Source organism: Setaria viridis, chromosome 2, assembly GCF_005286985.2.
Source record: "Setaria viridis chromosome 2, Setaria_viridis_v4.0, whole genome shotgun sequence".
NCBI lineage: Eukaryota > Viridiplantae > Streptophyta > Magnoliopsida > Poales > Poaceae > Setaria > Setaria viridis.
In genome coordinates, this window is record NC_048264.2 from 38469407 (window position 1) to 38486379 (window position 16973).

At 42.0% G+C, this 16973-nt stretch overlaps 3 protein-coding genes across 6 annotated transcripts; 1 reads left to right on the forward strand and 2 right to left on the reverse strand.

Moving 5' to 3' along the window:
- The first annotated feature begins 873 nt into the window (after window positions 1-873).
- On the forward strand, window positions 874-2948 carry LOC117843003 (uncharacterized). Its single transcript, XM_034723552.2, has 3 exons — window positions 874-1154; window positions 2105-2163; window positions 2261-2948. The coding sequence occupies exons 1-3, from the start codon at window positions 1032-1034 to the stop codon at window positions 2592-2594; spliced, it is 516 nt and encodes a 171-aa protein (XP_034579443.1). The 5' UTR covers window positions 874-1031; the 3' UTR covers window positions 2595-2948.
- A 300-nt stretch (window positions 2949-3248) lies between these two features.
- LOC117843002 (probable anion transporter 5, chloroplastic) lies at window positions 3249-10086 on the reverse strand. 3 transcript variants are annotated; one of them, XM_034723549.2, is made up of 15 exons: window positions 9626-10086; window positions 8645-8790; window positions 8165-8264; window positions 7666-7718; window positions 7267-7341; window positions 6541-6621; window positions 6407-6465; window positions 6113-6213; window positions 5561-5676; window positions 5227-5263; window positions 4988-5083; window positions 4237-4378; window positions 4101-4153; window positions 3814-3900; window positions 3249-3730 (listed from the first exon to the last, which is right to left on the reverse strand). In XM_034723549.2, exons 1-15 carry the CDS (start codon window positions 9989-9991, stop codon window positions 3620-3622), a joined length of 1623 nt encoding a protein of 540 aa, XP_034579440.1. In that variant the 5' UTR covers window positions 9992-10086; the 3' UTR covers window positions 3249-3619. The 3 variants fall into 3 exon arrangements, with proteins under 3 accessions (XP_034579440.1, XP_034579442.1, XP_034579441.1); XM_034723551.2 differs by having other exon boundaries at window positions 8634-8790; window positions 9626-9764; XM_034723550.2 differs by having other exon boundaries at window positions 8645-8798; window positions 9626-9753.
- A 245-nt stretch (window positions 10087-10331) lies between these two features.
- Window positions 10332-15932, reverse strand: LOC117843001 (cysteine--tRNA ligase CPS1, chloroplastic/mitochondrial). 2 transcript variants are annotated; one of them, XM_034723548.1, is made up of 9 exons: window positions 15503-15932; window positions 14799-14862; window positions 14232-14393; window positions 13332-13502; window positions 12946-13227; window positions 12743-12868; window positions 11644-11844; window positions 11400-11501; window positions 10332-10864 (listed from the first exon to the last, which is right to left on the reverse strand). In XM_034723548.1, the coding sequence occupies exons 1-9, from the start codon at window positions 15868-15870 to the stop codon at window positions 10628-10630; spliced, it is 1713 nt and encodes a 570-aa protein (XP_034579439.1). In that variant the 5' UTR covers window positions 15871-15932; the 3' UTR covers window positions 10332-10627. The 2 variants fall into 2 exon arrangements, with proteins under 2 accessions (XP_034579439.1, XP_072147630.1); XM_072291529.1 differs by having other exon boundaries at window positions 14232-14425; window positions 15503-15579.
- Between the last annotated feature and the right edge of the window lie 1041 nt (window positions 15933-16973).

A 16973-nucleotide genomic window follows, 5' to 3' on the forward strand; every position in this document is an offset into this window, starting at 1 on the left:
AACCTGATTTCCTCTTTGATGAGGAGGAACACCTGCAGCGATGAGCATTGAGATCCTTCAAAAATCCTCTGGTTGCGCTCTTTTCATAGATTCCAAGCCGTATAGATAACAACAGCCGCTGTAGGTGAAACCAAGACAAGCACATGTGCGAAGGGAGTGAGGCTGGCATGACAATAGAAGATGCATCGCATGTGGATCCTTTGAATCGGATTGTTTCATAAGGTGTCCGGACTGAAAGGAACGACAGCATTGTGTAGCAAGAAAGTGATCAGTCTTACATTAGTAAAGCAAAGAATTTACGCAAATCGTTCAGAAGGTTGATATATATACGTTACATAAACATGGGCGGAATATATACTTCGGCACATTTTTGTTAGAGCAACTTTTTCCGGACCCGTTAACGTAATTAACTAGGAGAAATACACAAGCTTATATCTGGTTATTAATCAAGTGCCCACCTGTTTTTCCTAACCATTTAAATTTAAATGTAACATTTCTCCCGTGTTAAAAGCTCATGTATTTTTTTAAAAAAAAAAATGGACACGTGACGGACATGATTTGAGTAGCCTGGCAAAGGGGAAAATCCGCTGCCCGATGGGCCCGACTTGTAGCGAAGCCCAACCGCGGCAGAATCCCCCAGCGGACAGAGACAGCAGCCAGGCCCAATAGAGACCCGCACAATCACGAGTCGAGTCCCCCACTCTGATCTGATGACGGGACGCGAAGCGGGATCAGGCGAGGAGATCCCGATCGGCGCCGGCAACCTTTTCGAATCCTCCTCACCCATTGGAGGATCCACCTCCGCTGGGGCCCACCAGGCAGAGACCCACTCGCCCCCGCACCAAAACCCTAAACACGCACGCGCTCGCACGGCGGCACCCCACACCCATCCCCACCCGCTGCCAAGCACAAAAACCCTAACCCCCTGTCGCCCCGGCTATTAAAGCCTCGGTTAACATACCTCTGCGGCTAGACGGCCGCATCCGCATCTCCACGCCTCCTCGCTGCTCGCGCACAGGGCAAACGAAGCGATGGCGACGGCGACGGTGGTTGGTGGACCTGGCAGGATGGAGGCTGCGGCGTCGTCGTCGTCGGCGGCGGAGCTCACCGCCGCTGTTGCCGCCCAGAGGTTGCTAGGCCTGCTCGCTCTTGCGGTGAGTAATTTTCCCCCCATTTTCTTCTAGTGTGACCTGTGTTATCGCTGTCCAATTGCTGGATTTGGTAGAGACGGCTAGTGATAGCGATAATTGTGTGAATTTGCTGCCTTTGCGGGCTTTTACCCCCATTACCATGTGACTCGGCTGCTGCGAATAGAGCTAATTCTTCATACATGGCGTACTTTGCGTTTGACTGAAGAATTTTGAAGTATTCGAGTCTGCAGATCTAGTGATATGTTCCAGTGCTGTTTAGGGAGATATTTGATTTTGCTGTGTGGGAATTTAGGCCCTCTTTTTGCCTGGGGAAGTATAGTTCTTGTGAATAGATCTAAGCAGATCTGGGTAATTGAATTAGGAAATTTTAGATTCAATGAACCAGATCAGTGAACAACTCAATGCTGTAGGAAGCTACTGTAAGCGGCATTTGTCCTGTCTTTTACCAATTGATGTCCTGTCTTTTACCAATTGACCAATTGATTTTGTCAGGATTGGCACAAATTGAAAACAAGATGTATATCTAGAACTGATCGGATTACAGGCATTAGTTATGTTTAGAGGAGTGTCTTCTCAAGCTCAACAAGTTAGGCATTGCTAAAATGAATGTATTGAAGAATTCTAGCTCTGGTTGGCGAAGTATTTATTTTGCTGCTTAGTGCCCTAGCCCGTCTAATGGGTGATCAGGTGCTATGTGCCACCTTGGTCAAAAGTCAACCCAATTAGTTGTCATACTACCCTCCGATTACAAAACTAGTGGGTTTTTTGTTGATCAAAATCATGATGATCCCCACCTAATGTGAAAATAAGCTATGTATAGATGATATATAGGATTGCTTTATCTTTTTCTTATAGTATCTTCCCACTTGTTTTACGGCTCTTGTATGAAAGATGCTTTGCTTATTTAATTTTTTCCTGTTATCCTGTGCTGATGCAACTGCATTGTTTCTTAGATTCAAGCTGTAAACAGTGGATCAGAAATATTGAATGAAGACCAGAGGGCAATTTACAAGTAGGTTTCTTAACTCTTTGTCTAAGTGTTTGTTTAGTGGCTTAGTTTAGAAAAAATGTTTTGTGCCCTGACTAGTTTGTTCATGTATTTTTTGAAGGCTACTTGGCAGAATCAAATCAGACAGTGTTCCTGAGAATAAGGATGCTGGAGGGTCGGATGACGACGACGACGACGATGATGAAGATGAGGATGATGATGGGGGTGAAGATGATGATGATGCTGAGGAGTACTCTGGGGATGATGGGGGTGAAGATGATGATGATGACGATGATGATCCTGAGGCTAATGGTGAAGGAGGGAGTGATGACGATGACGATGATGATGAAGATGGTGATGACGATGGTGAGGATGACGATGATGATGACGACGATGATGATGATGAAGATGACGACGAAGATGAGGACCAGCCACCTTCTAAGAAGAAGAAGTGATCTGGCAATTTTCACCCTGCATCCACCCCCTTGCTGTTTCATGCTGCTAGTTGTGTTGTTTAGATGGTGAAACAGGTTTGGGACCAATGTAGCTTGTGGCTTGTCAGTGTCTCAATAGTGTAGGAAAATTTGACATCTGATGTTAAATTGTTACCTTGTGTTTTCCCCGTTGTGCATGTAGTCTTAATTGTGTGTTCAAGTGGGGTCATTTACTATTATTGGAGCTGTGATTCTGTGTCATGCCATTCAATCTCATTCTGCTACTGAGGCAGTGAGGCCTGAATTGTATTCACTGACAATAGACGCTGGGAGCATCTTTAAATGTGCTTATTACATTTATAGTTGCTGGAAGCATCATGCGGCTTCATGCCTCCTATTGTTGGGACTCATTTATCCAATTGTGGTTATGATATTGGCAACGTGACCTATACTCTTGGAACTGTCTGGTATGACTGGGCATTGATGATTGGACTTTTTTTATTGACAACATTGGTGATTGGACTAGGACTAGACAAGCACTTTACCGGTGTGCGACTGAAAAGGCATATTACTTATGTTGAACAAAGTGGCAAGTTACCGACTTCATTCTGGCTGCACAAACAATGGAAATCCAATCCAGTCGAACTGGAGTGCAGGACTAAACAACATCAAACATGTCACAAAAATGGATTGTGTTCTGCGAACCAAAATTGTCATGGTGCTCCATATTTACACCTGAAAGTGTTTCCTGGCACAATACTACCGCTGATGGAAACATAAACTCTCCATGAACAAATTCCTCTTTCCCTTCTGAAATCGTGTCAAAATGTGAAAAATAACCCCAAAAAAGGCCTATATAGATGTCAGCCAATGGCCATACGCTTTTACAGAGTATACGTTGTCCCCTTGTTAGTGGATTCCTCCTATCTGCAACTGGAAAAGGAACATAAACCTATTTGCTGCCCAAGGGATCCATAGTTATTCATGCAGTAAAGATGAAATTTCCTTCTGAAAAAAGTCCCTTCTGAGCAAAGGGGAACCATACTTCACGACTCTGGTCCTGACTTGGAAAAATCCTGGGGCTCACTGCTGGCAAATGCTAACCATACAGCAGTACCAGTTAAATAAAAGAAGATAGAAGGTGCGAAGAGTGATATCTGCACATAAAACGATACCAATATGGTGATTCGAGATGTACATAAAATGTAAAATAGCTTATGACGATGGTTTGATGGCATACACTCCATGAATGAGTTGAATCAAGAAGATAGCCTGTCAGTGCAACACCAACAATTCCAGGCACGGCGCCTGCAGTGTTTGTGATACCCTGGAGCACAAAGGCAACAAATCAGTAACAATCGCTCATGATGGAATCTAAGGAGTACAGGGTACCAGAAATGCAACTTGCACCGACTGCAAACTGTCTTTCAGTCATCCTTTTAAGCATCTAAGCGACAGAACGTTACTGTTCTATTTCTTTTCGAGAAGATACATGCAATTTGAGAAAATATTAATTTAATGACTTACCAGGAGAATGCTTGCATATTCATGAGAGATATCTTGATGCGTGCAATAAAGCCCTGTTTACCAACCAAAATATTGAGGTTTGGACCTTGGAACCATGTAAAAAGTGAAAATTTGATTGCCATCTTAACAACATGACCTGAAAATGCGAAGCTGGAGAGTGCTAGACCACTTGTAAGAAAAGCAACAATTTCCCAGGGAGGCAGTCCAAGATCCACAGAGGAAAGCATCATGAAAATTGCAGGTGAAACAAAGGCAATTGTTTGGCATATTTTTCGTACCTACAAGTTTAAGCAACAGATTCATTTTTTTCAGTTCTACAATTCTTTTTTGAATTAATGAAAATGATATCATGATTTATACAGCATATATTATGTTCACTCCTGAGAATTGCCAGGGCTTATACAGCCTCTATATTGGACTTCTTGTTGAGGAAACTGACAGAAGCAATTTGGGAATCCAGGGAGTACTGGAGTTTGCAGCAATCAGCAGCGGCTGATACATAGGAGTCATAGGCATATACGAAGAGAAGAATTGACTTCGTATGAAATAGTCCTTAATATGGAATGGAGTATGCACTGTACTATTAGTCCTAGTGAGGTGTAGGGTCCAGGTCTAGTATGGAGTGTTGAGAACCCCTCTAGTTAACTGAGGGGGGCCAGACAAATTCAATGAAATGTAAAATGTCAATCTGCTTCCTTCCAGCTGATATTGCCAACCCTCTCTTGTTTTCTCAACCACCAGTCCCCCATGACTATTCTCTAAATGCCAACAAGCAACCATTGCACCTACACGGAGGTGCCTAAAAAACAGTTGAGGTTTGACACGCCGCAACAAAGGTATACACAACGACCTCAAGGGGAGGCCAATTAAAAGAATGAATGCTTTACCCTCGTGGTGTCAACTCCATTTGATATCAAGTTGTCTGCAAAAGGTGCTGCAATAGATGAAATGACCATTGAACCCAAAGGAGGAAGGATTGACACCTACAGAAAAAAAAAATGTAAATTCAGAAGCACTAAATGAGTTGATATCAATGATAAATAAAGGCGGATTGAGATCCCCTAGTGAGGGCGAGGCTTTTAATATAAGGATTTACTATAACTTAAGAAAGAAAGCGTGTACATACCCATGCTGCTTCTGTCAAGTTCAGGTTCAGCTCCTCACTGTGTAACACATGAGTTGGGGGAAAAAATCACAATAAGAAGTTGCTACATATGTTTGACACAATATCATGAACAGATAGAAAATGTATTTTAATTAGAACTAACACTTCCATACATTTCTAGATCACAGGAATAGGATAATAGGGCATGATATAGACTTATATCACAGAAAATGTAGCTAAGATGAGAGAAACTATAACAATCTTCTGTTAATTCATGATATCCGATTTCAATTTTAGTCCTTTTCTCTTTGTTCCTATAAAGTAACTTGAGAAGAAAACTTGCAAGGTGCCAAACCTAAAGAATGTTGGTAGCCAAGACAAGCAAGTATAATGCCCCCAATTTCCACAAAAGTGTGCATATATCATTGCCCACACGGCCTTGCTTTTGAAAAATGCTCTCCAAGGCACATCCTACAAAACAAGTAATGAGCCTGCTATATTAGAGATATGTATTAAACAAAAACAATCTTTATACAGAAAAGTATGTGTCCATTCCGGCATTCCTTAAGATGGTTACATTGCATCACATGATTTCTTGACAGCGATAAACTTTATCTGCATGTAGTTGAATTAGATTTTGCTCTTCTCAGACTCTGAGAGTTGTTCACTTCATTGGAAATACAGTGTGTTGATGCCAACTGGTTAGGAAGAATATATGTCTTGGAGATGAGATGATAATGAGCAACAAACTGGACATTAGATTTCCATTGGTTGTTCTGCCTTGATTATGGAACTCATCTTTTTAAAATTTCATCGACATCAGAACTTGGCAACAGTTTTGTGACTTGATCCCTGAATAAATACTCAAAGTAGAGATTAAGATAGCACGACCTCGGTAGAAAACAACCTTCAGTGAATTCTGCAAATCTTCCAATGATGGGTCTGATGATTCCGAAGATACAGTTGATGAGACAAGTCCATCAGATACAGTAGAACTTTTTCCCAAACCTGCAAAGTAGAAGTAAATTTTGTAATGTAATGATAAACAGTAAAAGTTTTGACTCCAAACATGACCGGTTCATAAGAAACATATAGTTTTCCAAAATCCTCAGAAAATATATCACAGATAATAATTATAGTGTTTTCTAAGGGAACATTTCTATCATGGTGGCTGATATCGTAAAAATAGATCAGCACTTACTGAATAGGCCTTCGTTGTTACCCAACTGTTGCCCTTTAAGAGAATCAAACCCTACGCACCTGTGGACAAAACAGAAAATAAAGTTCAGCCACAACAAATTATCTGTTTCCTACTGCTTAGAAAAACCTGCTTACCAAATAATCCCAAGAAGGCCAAATATGTAAAAGACGGACTCCCAGCCAAGGTTCTGAATGATGGGAGGGGCAAACAGAAGTCTGCAATGTGATAAAACAGGCAAACCATTAGCTATATAGAAAAGCTACTGCTATTACTTCAAGCTGCATAGTCATATACTCATACAGACAAATGGAAGGCAATGTTGTTCTGATAAACAAGAAAAAAGTTAGCATCTCGTTATTAAGGATGTCTTGTGCAGCTATCAAGATTTGAGATAATGAAAACAACAAGTTTCCCATCATGCTTAGGATGCTAAATTTGTACCTCATCCATGTGGATTGAAGAATGAAACAAATGAAAGCAGCAAAACAGTTGCAGGCAGTTCACGGGAAAAAAGATTTAGCATTTGATCTTTCTAGATAAATCTCTCATTACAATCTTCTATGTTTACATCCAAGTGCACGACAAGTTAGATGCCCAGAACTTAAAGCGGGATACTTTTAAAATCTTTACTTACAGGAAAAACTGGAAAATATCAAATGATTGGCAGGAATTTCTGATAGAAGCACAATAGCTTAAAATAATACTCCTATGAAGCCACTATTTAGAGTTGAACACATATGGGAACTCTAATTTAGTTTGAATTCAGCATTTACATGCATCGGCATATGCATGGAAGTATGTAAATTGTTGCATAAAAGATTGCGAACATATTGTGCTACCATATATCTTAATACACATACCCTAAGACACTTCCGAAGCTTAAACCACCAAAAACAACAGCAACTGCTCTTGATCGTTCTTGCAAGGGAATGTACCTGCATGTGAGTACCAATGAAAGCCTGAAGTTCCAAACTACACTTACAACATGCCAAAATATATGTCATATGAACCGTTGTCAATTATAATAGCATTTAATGTAAGATTGACAAATGTAGTCACCACCTGTGATTCACATGTAGCTATGCAAAAATTCATCCGCTAAACATCAAAAGAGGAGCATGGAGAAAGAGAAAATGCCAACATATAAGCTGCCTTTGTTGTGCTAGAATTTATAACACACAACTCCACAAGATAGAAGTTCCAAAAATAAATGTCAAGACAAGGAAGGAAACAAACTAGCATATAAAAATGGATCTTACCTAGCAATTAAATCTGTAGCAGCTGATGGAGAGACACCTTCTCCAATGCCTACCTAGCATATAACCAATTTTAAAAGAATAAAATGCAAATAAAAGAACGGTGGTAATTTTTTTTTGTTCAAGTTCACACACCCACAGCTCAATCAAAGGAGATGCAATGACTGGACATTGTGCTCAAACGTGAATGCTCCAGAATTTATACAAGGAATTATGGTATCAGCATATCGCAAAGCTTCTACATGGTAATTTGTTATTTCACAATCTCTTTTTGTTCTGGGATTCCTGACACTTCTGGAAATTTGCATTTGTTAAATAATATAAGCACAAAATCAGGTTCTTCATAATAACCTAATTTCTCCTAAACCCTAATTAAATGTTGAGGGACTGCTTGTGCTCAATATCCTTATAAACGTCGATTATGTTACTCGATACGAATGATACAACCCCTGAATACAATTTTGGATCAACAGCTAGGAGATACTTAAAGTGAGTAGGTTACCAGAATCCTTGACAAAACGAGTCCTGGCATGAACCCTGCTACAACAGGAATTGTAGCAGTGGCCAAAGACCATGTCACAACACCGACCTCAAGCACTTTCCTACAATCAGCATAAAATAACAATACTAAATTATTACAGTACAACAATAAATAGATAGACATTATATGTACTGTAGGAGTAATATTAGATGATGAGAAAGAACATGGGATCCAACTATAGGAAATTGGGAAAGGCATCTGAGTAGAATTCAACTGCTTCAATTTATAATGGAAATATAAACTATTTTCAGCCTGGAAAGGAGTAAAACAAATAAAGATATGCTCAGCTTATGAACCATACAGTAGCAATTGGCAATTCCTACTTCATACTGCTGTTTTGAAATTTTCTTACTTAGTAAACAATAATGGATCGGTATTTTCACAATCATAGATGTTTTGCATTCATACATATTCGAGACGATCTTGTTACCCTAAACAAACCTTCCGCCAAACAATTTTGCCAGCCATCCTCCCGGTAGTTGACTCAACGCGTAACCCCAAAAGAATGAGGACTGAACTAAGCCAGCAGTTGATGAGTTCCAACCATACTGATGTGACATTGGAATAATTGCAACACTCAAGTTAACCTGCAGAACTAGAATATTGAAATTAACAAAAGTTCCATCATGTTGCATCAAGAAGAGTGCATTAAACTGTAAACAGCAATTTTATTATTTTTTAAGGAAAAAGTCCAAATTACTCCCCTCAAGTATAACCAAAGTCTGGATAACCCCCTAAAATATTTCTTGGTTCAGTTTACCCCCTAAACTATGCCATTTAGTTCAATTTACCCCTTAACACAATTTGTCTTTTTTGTTTCTCCATGCACAAGTGGAGTTTTAAGTTTGAAGTTTGCAAGATGATAGCAGACATCATAAGACATGTTAAAAAAATATATCATGAATTTTTATCATTATTTTGATAGGGTAGGATATTTAATAATAAAATTTATCCTTGAGATACAAAATTATATAAAAACTAATGATGAAAAATTCATAAATATTTTTTTAGTACAAATTATGATGCCCACTACCACCCTGCAAACTCTCAAATTAAATTCAACTTGTGTACGGAGAAACAAAAATGACAAATTGCATTACGGGGTAAGTTGAACCAAAACATAGTTTTGGGGGTTATCTGGACTTTCACTATACTTGAAGGGAGTAATCTGAACTTTTTCTCATTACTTCAAACATTTGCATGCTTGTAATATAGTATTTAAAAAGACCCTCTTGGACTACAGTGAAGGTTACATGCTCGTACCAGTGATGCAAATGAATACTACAATGAGCACTAAAAAATGTGACAAGTTAGATATGGCCTGTATCATTAAGCAAGTACAGATACAGACTATTGAAATAGTGGCCTTCGGCTGAACTATCCCGTGCAAGGTCCAGATGAGACACGAACAGGATGGGTCACCTTGTCCATGTTGCAGATAACGAAGGCGAGGGAGGTGGCGCCAATGAGCTTGTACCGCTCGGCCAACCCCTCCCACGGCGGCCACCTCAGCTCCAAGGCGCCGGCCGCTTCCCCCTCCAGCTCCTTCTCTCCCCTCGCTCCATGATCCTCCCCGACCGCCCCCGGAATCGATTGCTTCTCCACGGCGCTCGGAAACCCTTTCCCGCCCCCACCGTCCCCGGAGGACACCCTCACTGCCCGCGGCCAGCGGCGGCGTTGCTGCGGGAGGGGCGCGCGTGGCGGGAGCATGCGGAGGGGCCGGTGGCGGCCGCCGCCGCCGGCAAGGAGGAGGAGATGGCGCTCGGGCTGTAGCGCCGAGGCCGCCATGCCGTGTGGAGCGAGCTGCGAGCGAGAGGCGTGGAGTTCGAATTTTTGCGAGCTCGAGCGGCCACGAGGAGAGGAGAAAGTGTGTGCGCAACTGTTGCGCTTTGAACTCTTTTCGGAGTTGCGCGGCGGAGAGGAGAGCACGAAGCCGAGAGTGTGTGGTTGGCGTGGCCCACGCGTTAGACTACCGCGAGCAGCCTAGTGACGACACGTGGTCGCTGCCTGCCTCGTTGGCGCGGTGGTGCCCCACGGGCTACCGCTCATTAACGGAAGAAAACGAAAACAGACGAAAACGAAGGCAGAACACGATCAGCAGCAGCAGCCCTATGCAAATCGCATGGCATTCCAGCCGAAACATTCTATGTTTTCTTAGATTTGAAGGTAAATGGTATAACTGGTATATCTGTTCAAATATTCAGTAAAACATGATCTATAAAACTCGCAGTAACGGCTGTCAAGAATGCTACTTGTCAATCGCAAGGCAAGAAGGTGAAAACCAAAATTGGCTATCTTTTCGTTCCATTTACTTTGTAGCCCTCACGGGAGCGCACAATCGTGCAAATGGTGCACAATATTGCAATCCAGCACGACCGGCGAGAACAGGTGTAGGTGGGTCTCCCTAAAAACTTCTTGCGCAGATCAAGTCTTCACAACCACCCCTTCCTCCTCAGAAAGAGGCACAGATGGCCTCCAGGTCGTTCCGTCAGGACCATCCATGAGGGCGATTCCAACAGCAGCCAATTCTTTCCTGATCTCGTCAGATTTTTCGTACTGCTTCGCCTTCCTTGCTGCAGTCCTCTCTTCGATCTTCTGCAGCACATGCTCCTCGGTGATGGAAGCTCTTCTCAGTGCTTTCTCACGCAGTTGTTGCAGAGCCTGAGAACAGGAACCCATTAGTAGCATGAAGGGGGTGTTTCATATCAGTGAAAGATACTGGTGAAAACTGAAGCTTAAATTCAGGGTAGTGCCAGACTTGGATCAAATTTGCTGCGCCACAATCAAAATTAAAGCTAAAAAAGCTTCTAAGATGCACTTGCATTCTCTGCTTTAAACTTGTATTGCGATATACGCTACAAATGACTAAGCACATGTAGAGTGATCACTAATATAAGTTTCTTTCCTTTATCCCTCTTTCATTCATCAAGGAGACAAGTTCAAAAGGTCCGCTAGAACTTGCAGTTCAACTTATAACTCTGCGTTGAGTATGGCCTCTGTCATATTTTAACTGTGCAAAACTTAGCTTTCCTAATACCAGGAGTTTACATAGTTGAATCTGCAAGGACCAACATGAAGTACTATGATTCAGAGGCTGTGACAGTGTACTCGTGTAGCTACAAATTTGTTCTGCAAGCTGCAGACTCACCAACAATATATATCAATCTAATTCAGCAGTGTTAACAGATGCACTCACCTCATGATAACTTGAAGGCAGCAATCCTAGAACAGAGAGCACTACTCTTATTTTCTCTTCCAAGGCAGCAAGTGATTCCAATCGTTTTTCCTGCTTCTTTCCCTGTTCAAACGCCAGAGGAAGGTCAAAACAAGTTAGATAAATCTTACCATCTGCATGAAAATGGTAATCGTTTGCATGAAAGTGCACAGTTCAGTCTGAATACTAGTAAACTGTATCTCCAGGAGTTCATCATTAAATTTACCTTACGAGTGTGCAACAAATCATTCATGACTTTCAATGGCTCAGAAATAGCAGCCAGTGCTACTGAAGTGTGAAGATCATCTGACATTGAAGTCTCAAATTCATCATGTAGTTTCTGGATGTAATTTAAGGTATTAGCAGGTAATGAGTCTCCAGAGTTATCTTGCTGTTGCTGGCAACTCTCTTCACAATCGTGTAACGTCTGTGGACACAAAAAAGTTCATGTGAGCCCTCTGATTAGAAGTTACAGCACTGAAATGGTGCTTAAAAGAAAAGGCAAGATCCGTGAAATATGTCTTTCAATGCCATAAAAAACTTAAAGAATGTCTGAGTCTCCAGGCAAATAGAAGCAACTTCTCAGTCTCCAGGCATGAATTAGCTATGTGTTGTCGAAGATCTAATTTCAGAAAGAAACTGTAGCAAGGAACAATCCAGCAAATTCAGATCAAGTATCCACTACTGCAGCTATCCCTTGTGTTCCAAATCAAAACAATCAAGTGACATTGAACAATCAACTGTGGCAGCAGTACTGATTCTAAAACATTGGCTAATATGTGAGCACTTGGAATCAGCAAGGATAAACAAGCAGTTTCAGTATAAAACAAAGAACTAGTTCAGTTTAGGCAACACAGCTTTTCTTAGGTCCAAGGCAGCTAGGCCGGCTAATATGTGAACACTTGGGAATCAGCTAGGACAAACAAGCAGTTTCAGTATAAACAAAGAATTAATTCAGTTTAAGCAATGCAGTTTTTCTTAGGTTCAAGGCAGTAAGGGCGGGTCAGGTGAAGTTCAATTGGCTAGTTCTATTAGTGAAAAGCTAACATCACCCAGCAAAAAATTCTTATGTTAATTTAGTACAAGTTGGGTATCAAGTATTCATACATGTTACCTGGGAGAACTACCCGTGAACCATATTAGCAATCCATTTTGAACAAGGAGAAGTTTGCTTCCAAAAGTACAAAATAGGATTATCTTATTCACTACCTAATCCATTTTCTTGCCAGAAAAAAATATGGGATAGCATCAGCGAAGAGTTGCCTAGCAAGGGGTTCTTGCACACATCTCTGTATCAGAAATAATAATATATATGCAGAACATACCTGATACGTGTAATACAATCTATCTGATGCAACATTGAGTTGTTCTATTGTGTAGTTGATCGGGGACCTGTAGTGTGTGCCCAGTAAGAACATTCTCAAAGCAAGCGGGTGGTACATCTCTATAACCTGAGAAAAATGGCAGCCTTTGAGCAAATACAGGAACGGAGTTATTACTTACTGGGGATTTGAAATGTCACATTTACCTTGCGTATGGTTACGAAGTTACCAAGCGATTTAGACATCTTTTGGCTATTTACATTGACAAATCCATTGTGTATCCAGTAACTTATGCTACTGTCACAACACGCTGCACGGCTCTGTGCTATCTCATTCTCATGGTGCGGAAAGATGAGGTCCTCCCCACCACCATGTATGTCAAAAGAATGACCCAAGTAATGTGCACTCATGGCACTGCATTCTATGTGCCATCCTGGCCTTCCAGGGCCCCAAGGGCTGTCCCACCATGGCTCCCCATCTTTTGCAGCCTGGGATTAACATGGAATGAATTAATTTTATGATTCCCTAAACCATCTCCGCAGAGAATGGAATACAAAAAATGCTGCATACTAGGATTTTGAACATCTTTTACCTTCCATAGAGCGAAATCAGCAGGATTTCTCTTCCTTTCATCAACTGCAACCCTTTCACCAGCTCTATTATCATCTAGTTTTCGACCAGATAACTCTCCATATTCAGGAAAGTTGTCAACAGAGAAATAGACATCCCCACCCACTACGTATGCACAATTGTTATCAAGGATCTGCTCAAAGAAAAGTTCCAAAAACACAAAGAAGTCAAGCTGTTAGTGCAAAAGGTCATTATACAAAAGACAGCATTGATACTATTAGCACATTAGAGAGATGCTATAGGTATGCAACCAGATGGAAATGTACCCCTCCATTTCTAAATACATGACATTTAGGACAAGATAATTAATTTATTTTTAAAATATTAGCTTGTCCTAAACATCATATATTTAAAAACGGAGGGAGTGCTAATTAGTTACAGCAGATATCTCACATCAAGAGAGCAACATAACATATTGTCCTTCATGTTCACAACGGCATACATATGGCGTGATCATACTGAACACGACCATACAAACATAGCACACAACATTGTGCAGCTCGCATACTTTTAAGATTATCACTGAATCACATAGCGCTTCCCAAAGTTGTAATAGCAATGCCTAAAGTACATCTCAAAATTGCGTGTTATTTCTACATGAACCCTATGAGTTGACAGGCCAAGCAACACAATGCAATAAATAATCAATTGCCAACTTAATGACATATGGTGAACCTTTTCAATCTGAACTAGAGTATGTCAAAGCAAGAAACTTCCAACCAAACTGAGATTTAACCTCCTATTGAGCCTACTACAGATATCAGTAACATTTTCAAGAGAACAGAATAAAGAAAATGCATAAGCATAAATATTAAGTACTTCGCACAGAATGCTACGGAGCCACAAAACCAAGTACACATACCTGTTTAATCATATTTATAATCTGATCAATATGATCTGAAACACGGGGCTCCATGGATGGTGGCAAACATTGAAGATTGGCCATGTCTGACAGGAAATCATCAGAGAATCTTTTGCTTAAGCTAAAAGGATCTTCCCCCAGTTGATTTGCTCTTGCAATTATCTACAGAATTCCAGAAGTGCAACTCAGGTTTCCTGTGCAGATTAGCAAATTGCATTTAAATATTCATTCTAGTCTTCCATGTAAATTGCGTAATACAATTTCAGCAGAAAATAGTTTATATAGAGCCAATTACTTAAATTCAGACATAAATCTCAAATAAACATGACATCAGCCAAAATGTGTGAACATTCAAACAAGATCTTTCTTCTGTACTTCAGTTCAGGTTGATGCGAATTCTGTGCACCATAAAGCTATGACTTTGAACAGCTTGTAAACAACAAAGATGTAAAGAAAACAATAACTGCAACTTCAAGTATTGAGCTATGTAAAAATCATTAAATTGGTTAACAGAAACTGAGAACTCAGCATTGTTTATTTGCAAACAAAGCTTAGTCTGAAGATCACCTTGTCATCAATGTCGGTGAAGTTCCGAACATAGCGAACTTCATAGTCCAAATAACGCAAGTACCTATCAAGGTGGCACAATAAGTTTATGCAATATTTCCTTAGAAAGAAAAGTATCACATAAATAAGGCCATAACATAATACTCCCTCCGTTCCAAATTATAGGTCGTTTTGGCTTTTCTAGATGCATAGATATTATTATGCATCTAGACATAGGGTATATCTAAGTGCAAAACAAAGTCTATGAATCTAAAAAAGCCAAAACAACTTATGATTTGGGACAGAGGGAGTAGATCAGAGGTTGCAAGATGTGTTAAGCACACATAACCTTTAGGAATCCAGAACAAATATCTATGCACGCACAGTCAAATTATAAGGGAAGATCCAATTTACAAGGAACTTAACCACTGTAACCATGTCACTACAGTTTTTATCCTACCAGTTAAAACACAAAAATGTTGATGTGCAGTGACAATCAGCCTTTTTAGGGCTGGAGTAACAATCAGCTTAATCATCACAAGGCAAATGTATCTGTGTCTATTTGAATTCGCAATATCAGCCATCAATTCACTCGGTAGTTAATGCTGCTATTAGGTTGCCTCTTAAGTCTGTAACACTGCACTAGAACTAGAATCCATATTACCTCCGGCAAATGAATCAAGTGTGCGATTAGATTAACAGAGCTCACAGTCGCACGAACTAACCTGTAGAGGACGTCAAAGGCGACGTATGCGCGGGCATGGCCGATGTGGCTGTCGTCGTAGGGCGTGACTCCGCAGACGTACATGCCGACCTCCCCGTCAGGAGCTCGCGGCCGAAAATGCTCCTTCTTCCTCGACTTCGTGTTGTACAGGTGCAGCTCGCGGGTTCTCTCCGCGGCCGCGCCATTCGACGCGGAGGCGGAGGCCGAGAAGGGGGAGGTGGAGAAGGGCCTGGCGGGGTGCGAGAAGAGGCGATTGGAGCGAGGCGGAGAGATCAGGGATAGCGCCCGGCGGAGGGGGATGCGAGCACCGGACGGCGAGGAGAGGAGAGGGAGAAGGCCAGCGGCACGCCTCGCCGCGGCCGCCGCCATCTTTCTGGGTCGTGACGGCAGTGCGCGAGAGGGCCAGCCGACGAAGGGTTGCGGTCCTTGCGGATAGCCTTCCGATTTGTTCGATTTTTGTGGGGGGTTTTTTCTGAAGAGTTTCTGTCACTGTATTTTAGCGAAAATTGACAACGAAATTTCACATGAGATGAGAATGGTTTTGGGGGGAAATCACGTAAAGCTACATGTCTTCTCGGTCAATGAAAATAAGCAATACGTCATTTTACATCATTGCAATGCAGCATGGAGAAACAGAAGAATTTCGCATAAAACACGAGAATTTATAAGGTTTTTGTGCTTGCAAAAATGCTAGTTCGATAATCTAATGTGAAAATTCACAAGGCCAAGTCAACCAATAACTATGTGTTTGGATGAGAGATAATGTAGAACGGCACGGTCCGTTCCAATTTTGTGGGATAGAACAGTCCCATCTAGTACTTGGTTGAAATAGGATGGGACGGTCCCGTTCTGTGTTTGGTTGGAGAGGTTGAGGTGGGTGATATGGATGAAATTTTTGACACCGTTAGCTACAGTATTTTTGACCCCACATGTCATTATGTATATATTTATTTTATTTTATTCCTTTTTCCCCTCTTCTTCTCCACGCCGCCGCTCTAGGGCCGCCCCCCGCTCCACGTCGCCGCCCCTGCTACCCCGCTACCGCCCCTGCTACCCCGGCGCCCCCTGCTCCACACTGCCGCCCTGCTCCACCCCGCCACCCTCCTGCTCCACCCAACCGCCCTACCCTACCCCACCACCCCCCTGCTCCACGTTGCCGCCGCCCTGCCCTCGGGCCGCGCAGCGTCACCCCCGCAAGAAGATCCTCGGGCTCCGGCAACTGCCCCCAACCTCTCCTCCCCGCCTCGCCCTCCCCTCAGGCTCCGCCGTGCAACGCCGCCCCCAACCGCCCCTCCGTGACGGAGCATACTAGCGCGTGATGGGGTGAAGTGGGATGCCCCCATCCGCTCGTTTTGGTGGGATGGAGTCATCCTGGATCTGGAAAGTGTATTCCTTTGTAGGGATATTCCCGTCCCACCTATCTTCCAACCAAACGTGGAATGAAGTAAAATCATCCCGTCCCATCACACTTC

Bases quoted from the DNA above. Each gene is read 5' to 3' on its own strand.
- LOC117843003 (XM_034723552.2), top strand. From the start codon at position 1,032: ATGGCGACGGCGACGGTGGTTGGTGGACCTGGCAGGATGGAGGCTGCG. The intron at 1,155-2,104 runs GTGAGTAATTTT...ATTGTTTCTTAG, and splicing joins TAGGCCTGCTCGCTCTTGCG to ATTCAAGCTGTAAACAGTGG. The intron at 2,164-2,260 runs GTAGGTTTCTTA...TATTTTTTGAAG, and splicing joins GACCAGAGGGCAATTTACAA to GCTACTTGGCAGAATCAAAT.
- LOC117843002 (XM_034723549.2), bottom strand. From the start codon at position 9,991: ATGGCGGCCTCGGCGCTACAGCCCGAGCGCCATCTCCTCCTCCTTGCC. The intron at 6,622-7,266 runs GTATGTGTATTA...ATCACATTGCAG, and splicing joins AGCTTCGGAAGTGTCTTAGG to ACTTCTGTTTGCCCCTCCCA. The intron at 6,214-6,406 runs GTAAGTGCTGAT...TCTACTTTGCAG, and splicing joins TAACAACGAAGGCCTATTCA to GTTTGGGAAAAAGTTCTACT.
- LOC117843001 (XM_034723548.1), bottom strand. From the start codon at position 15,870: ATGGCGGCGGCCGCGGCGAGGCGTGCCGCTGGCCTTCTCCCTCTCCTC. The intron at 14,863-15,502 runs GTTAGTTCGTGC...CCACCTTGATAG, and splicing joins GCCTTTGACGTCCTCTACAG to GTACTTGCGTTATTTGGACT. The intron at 13,503-14,231 runs GTATGTGTACTT...TTCTTTGAGCAG, and splicing joins TTATAAATATGATTAAACAG to ATCCTTGATAACAATTGTGC.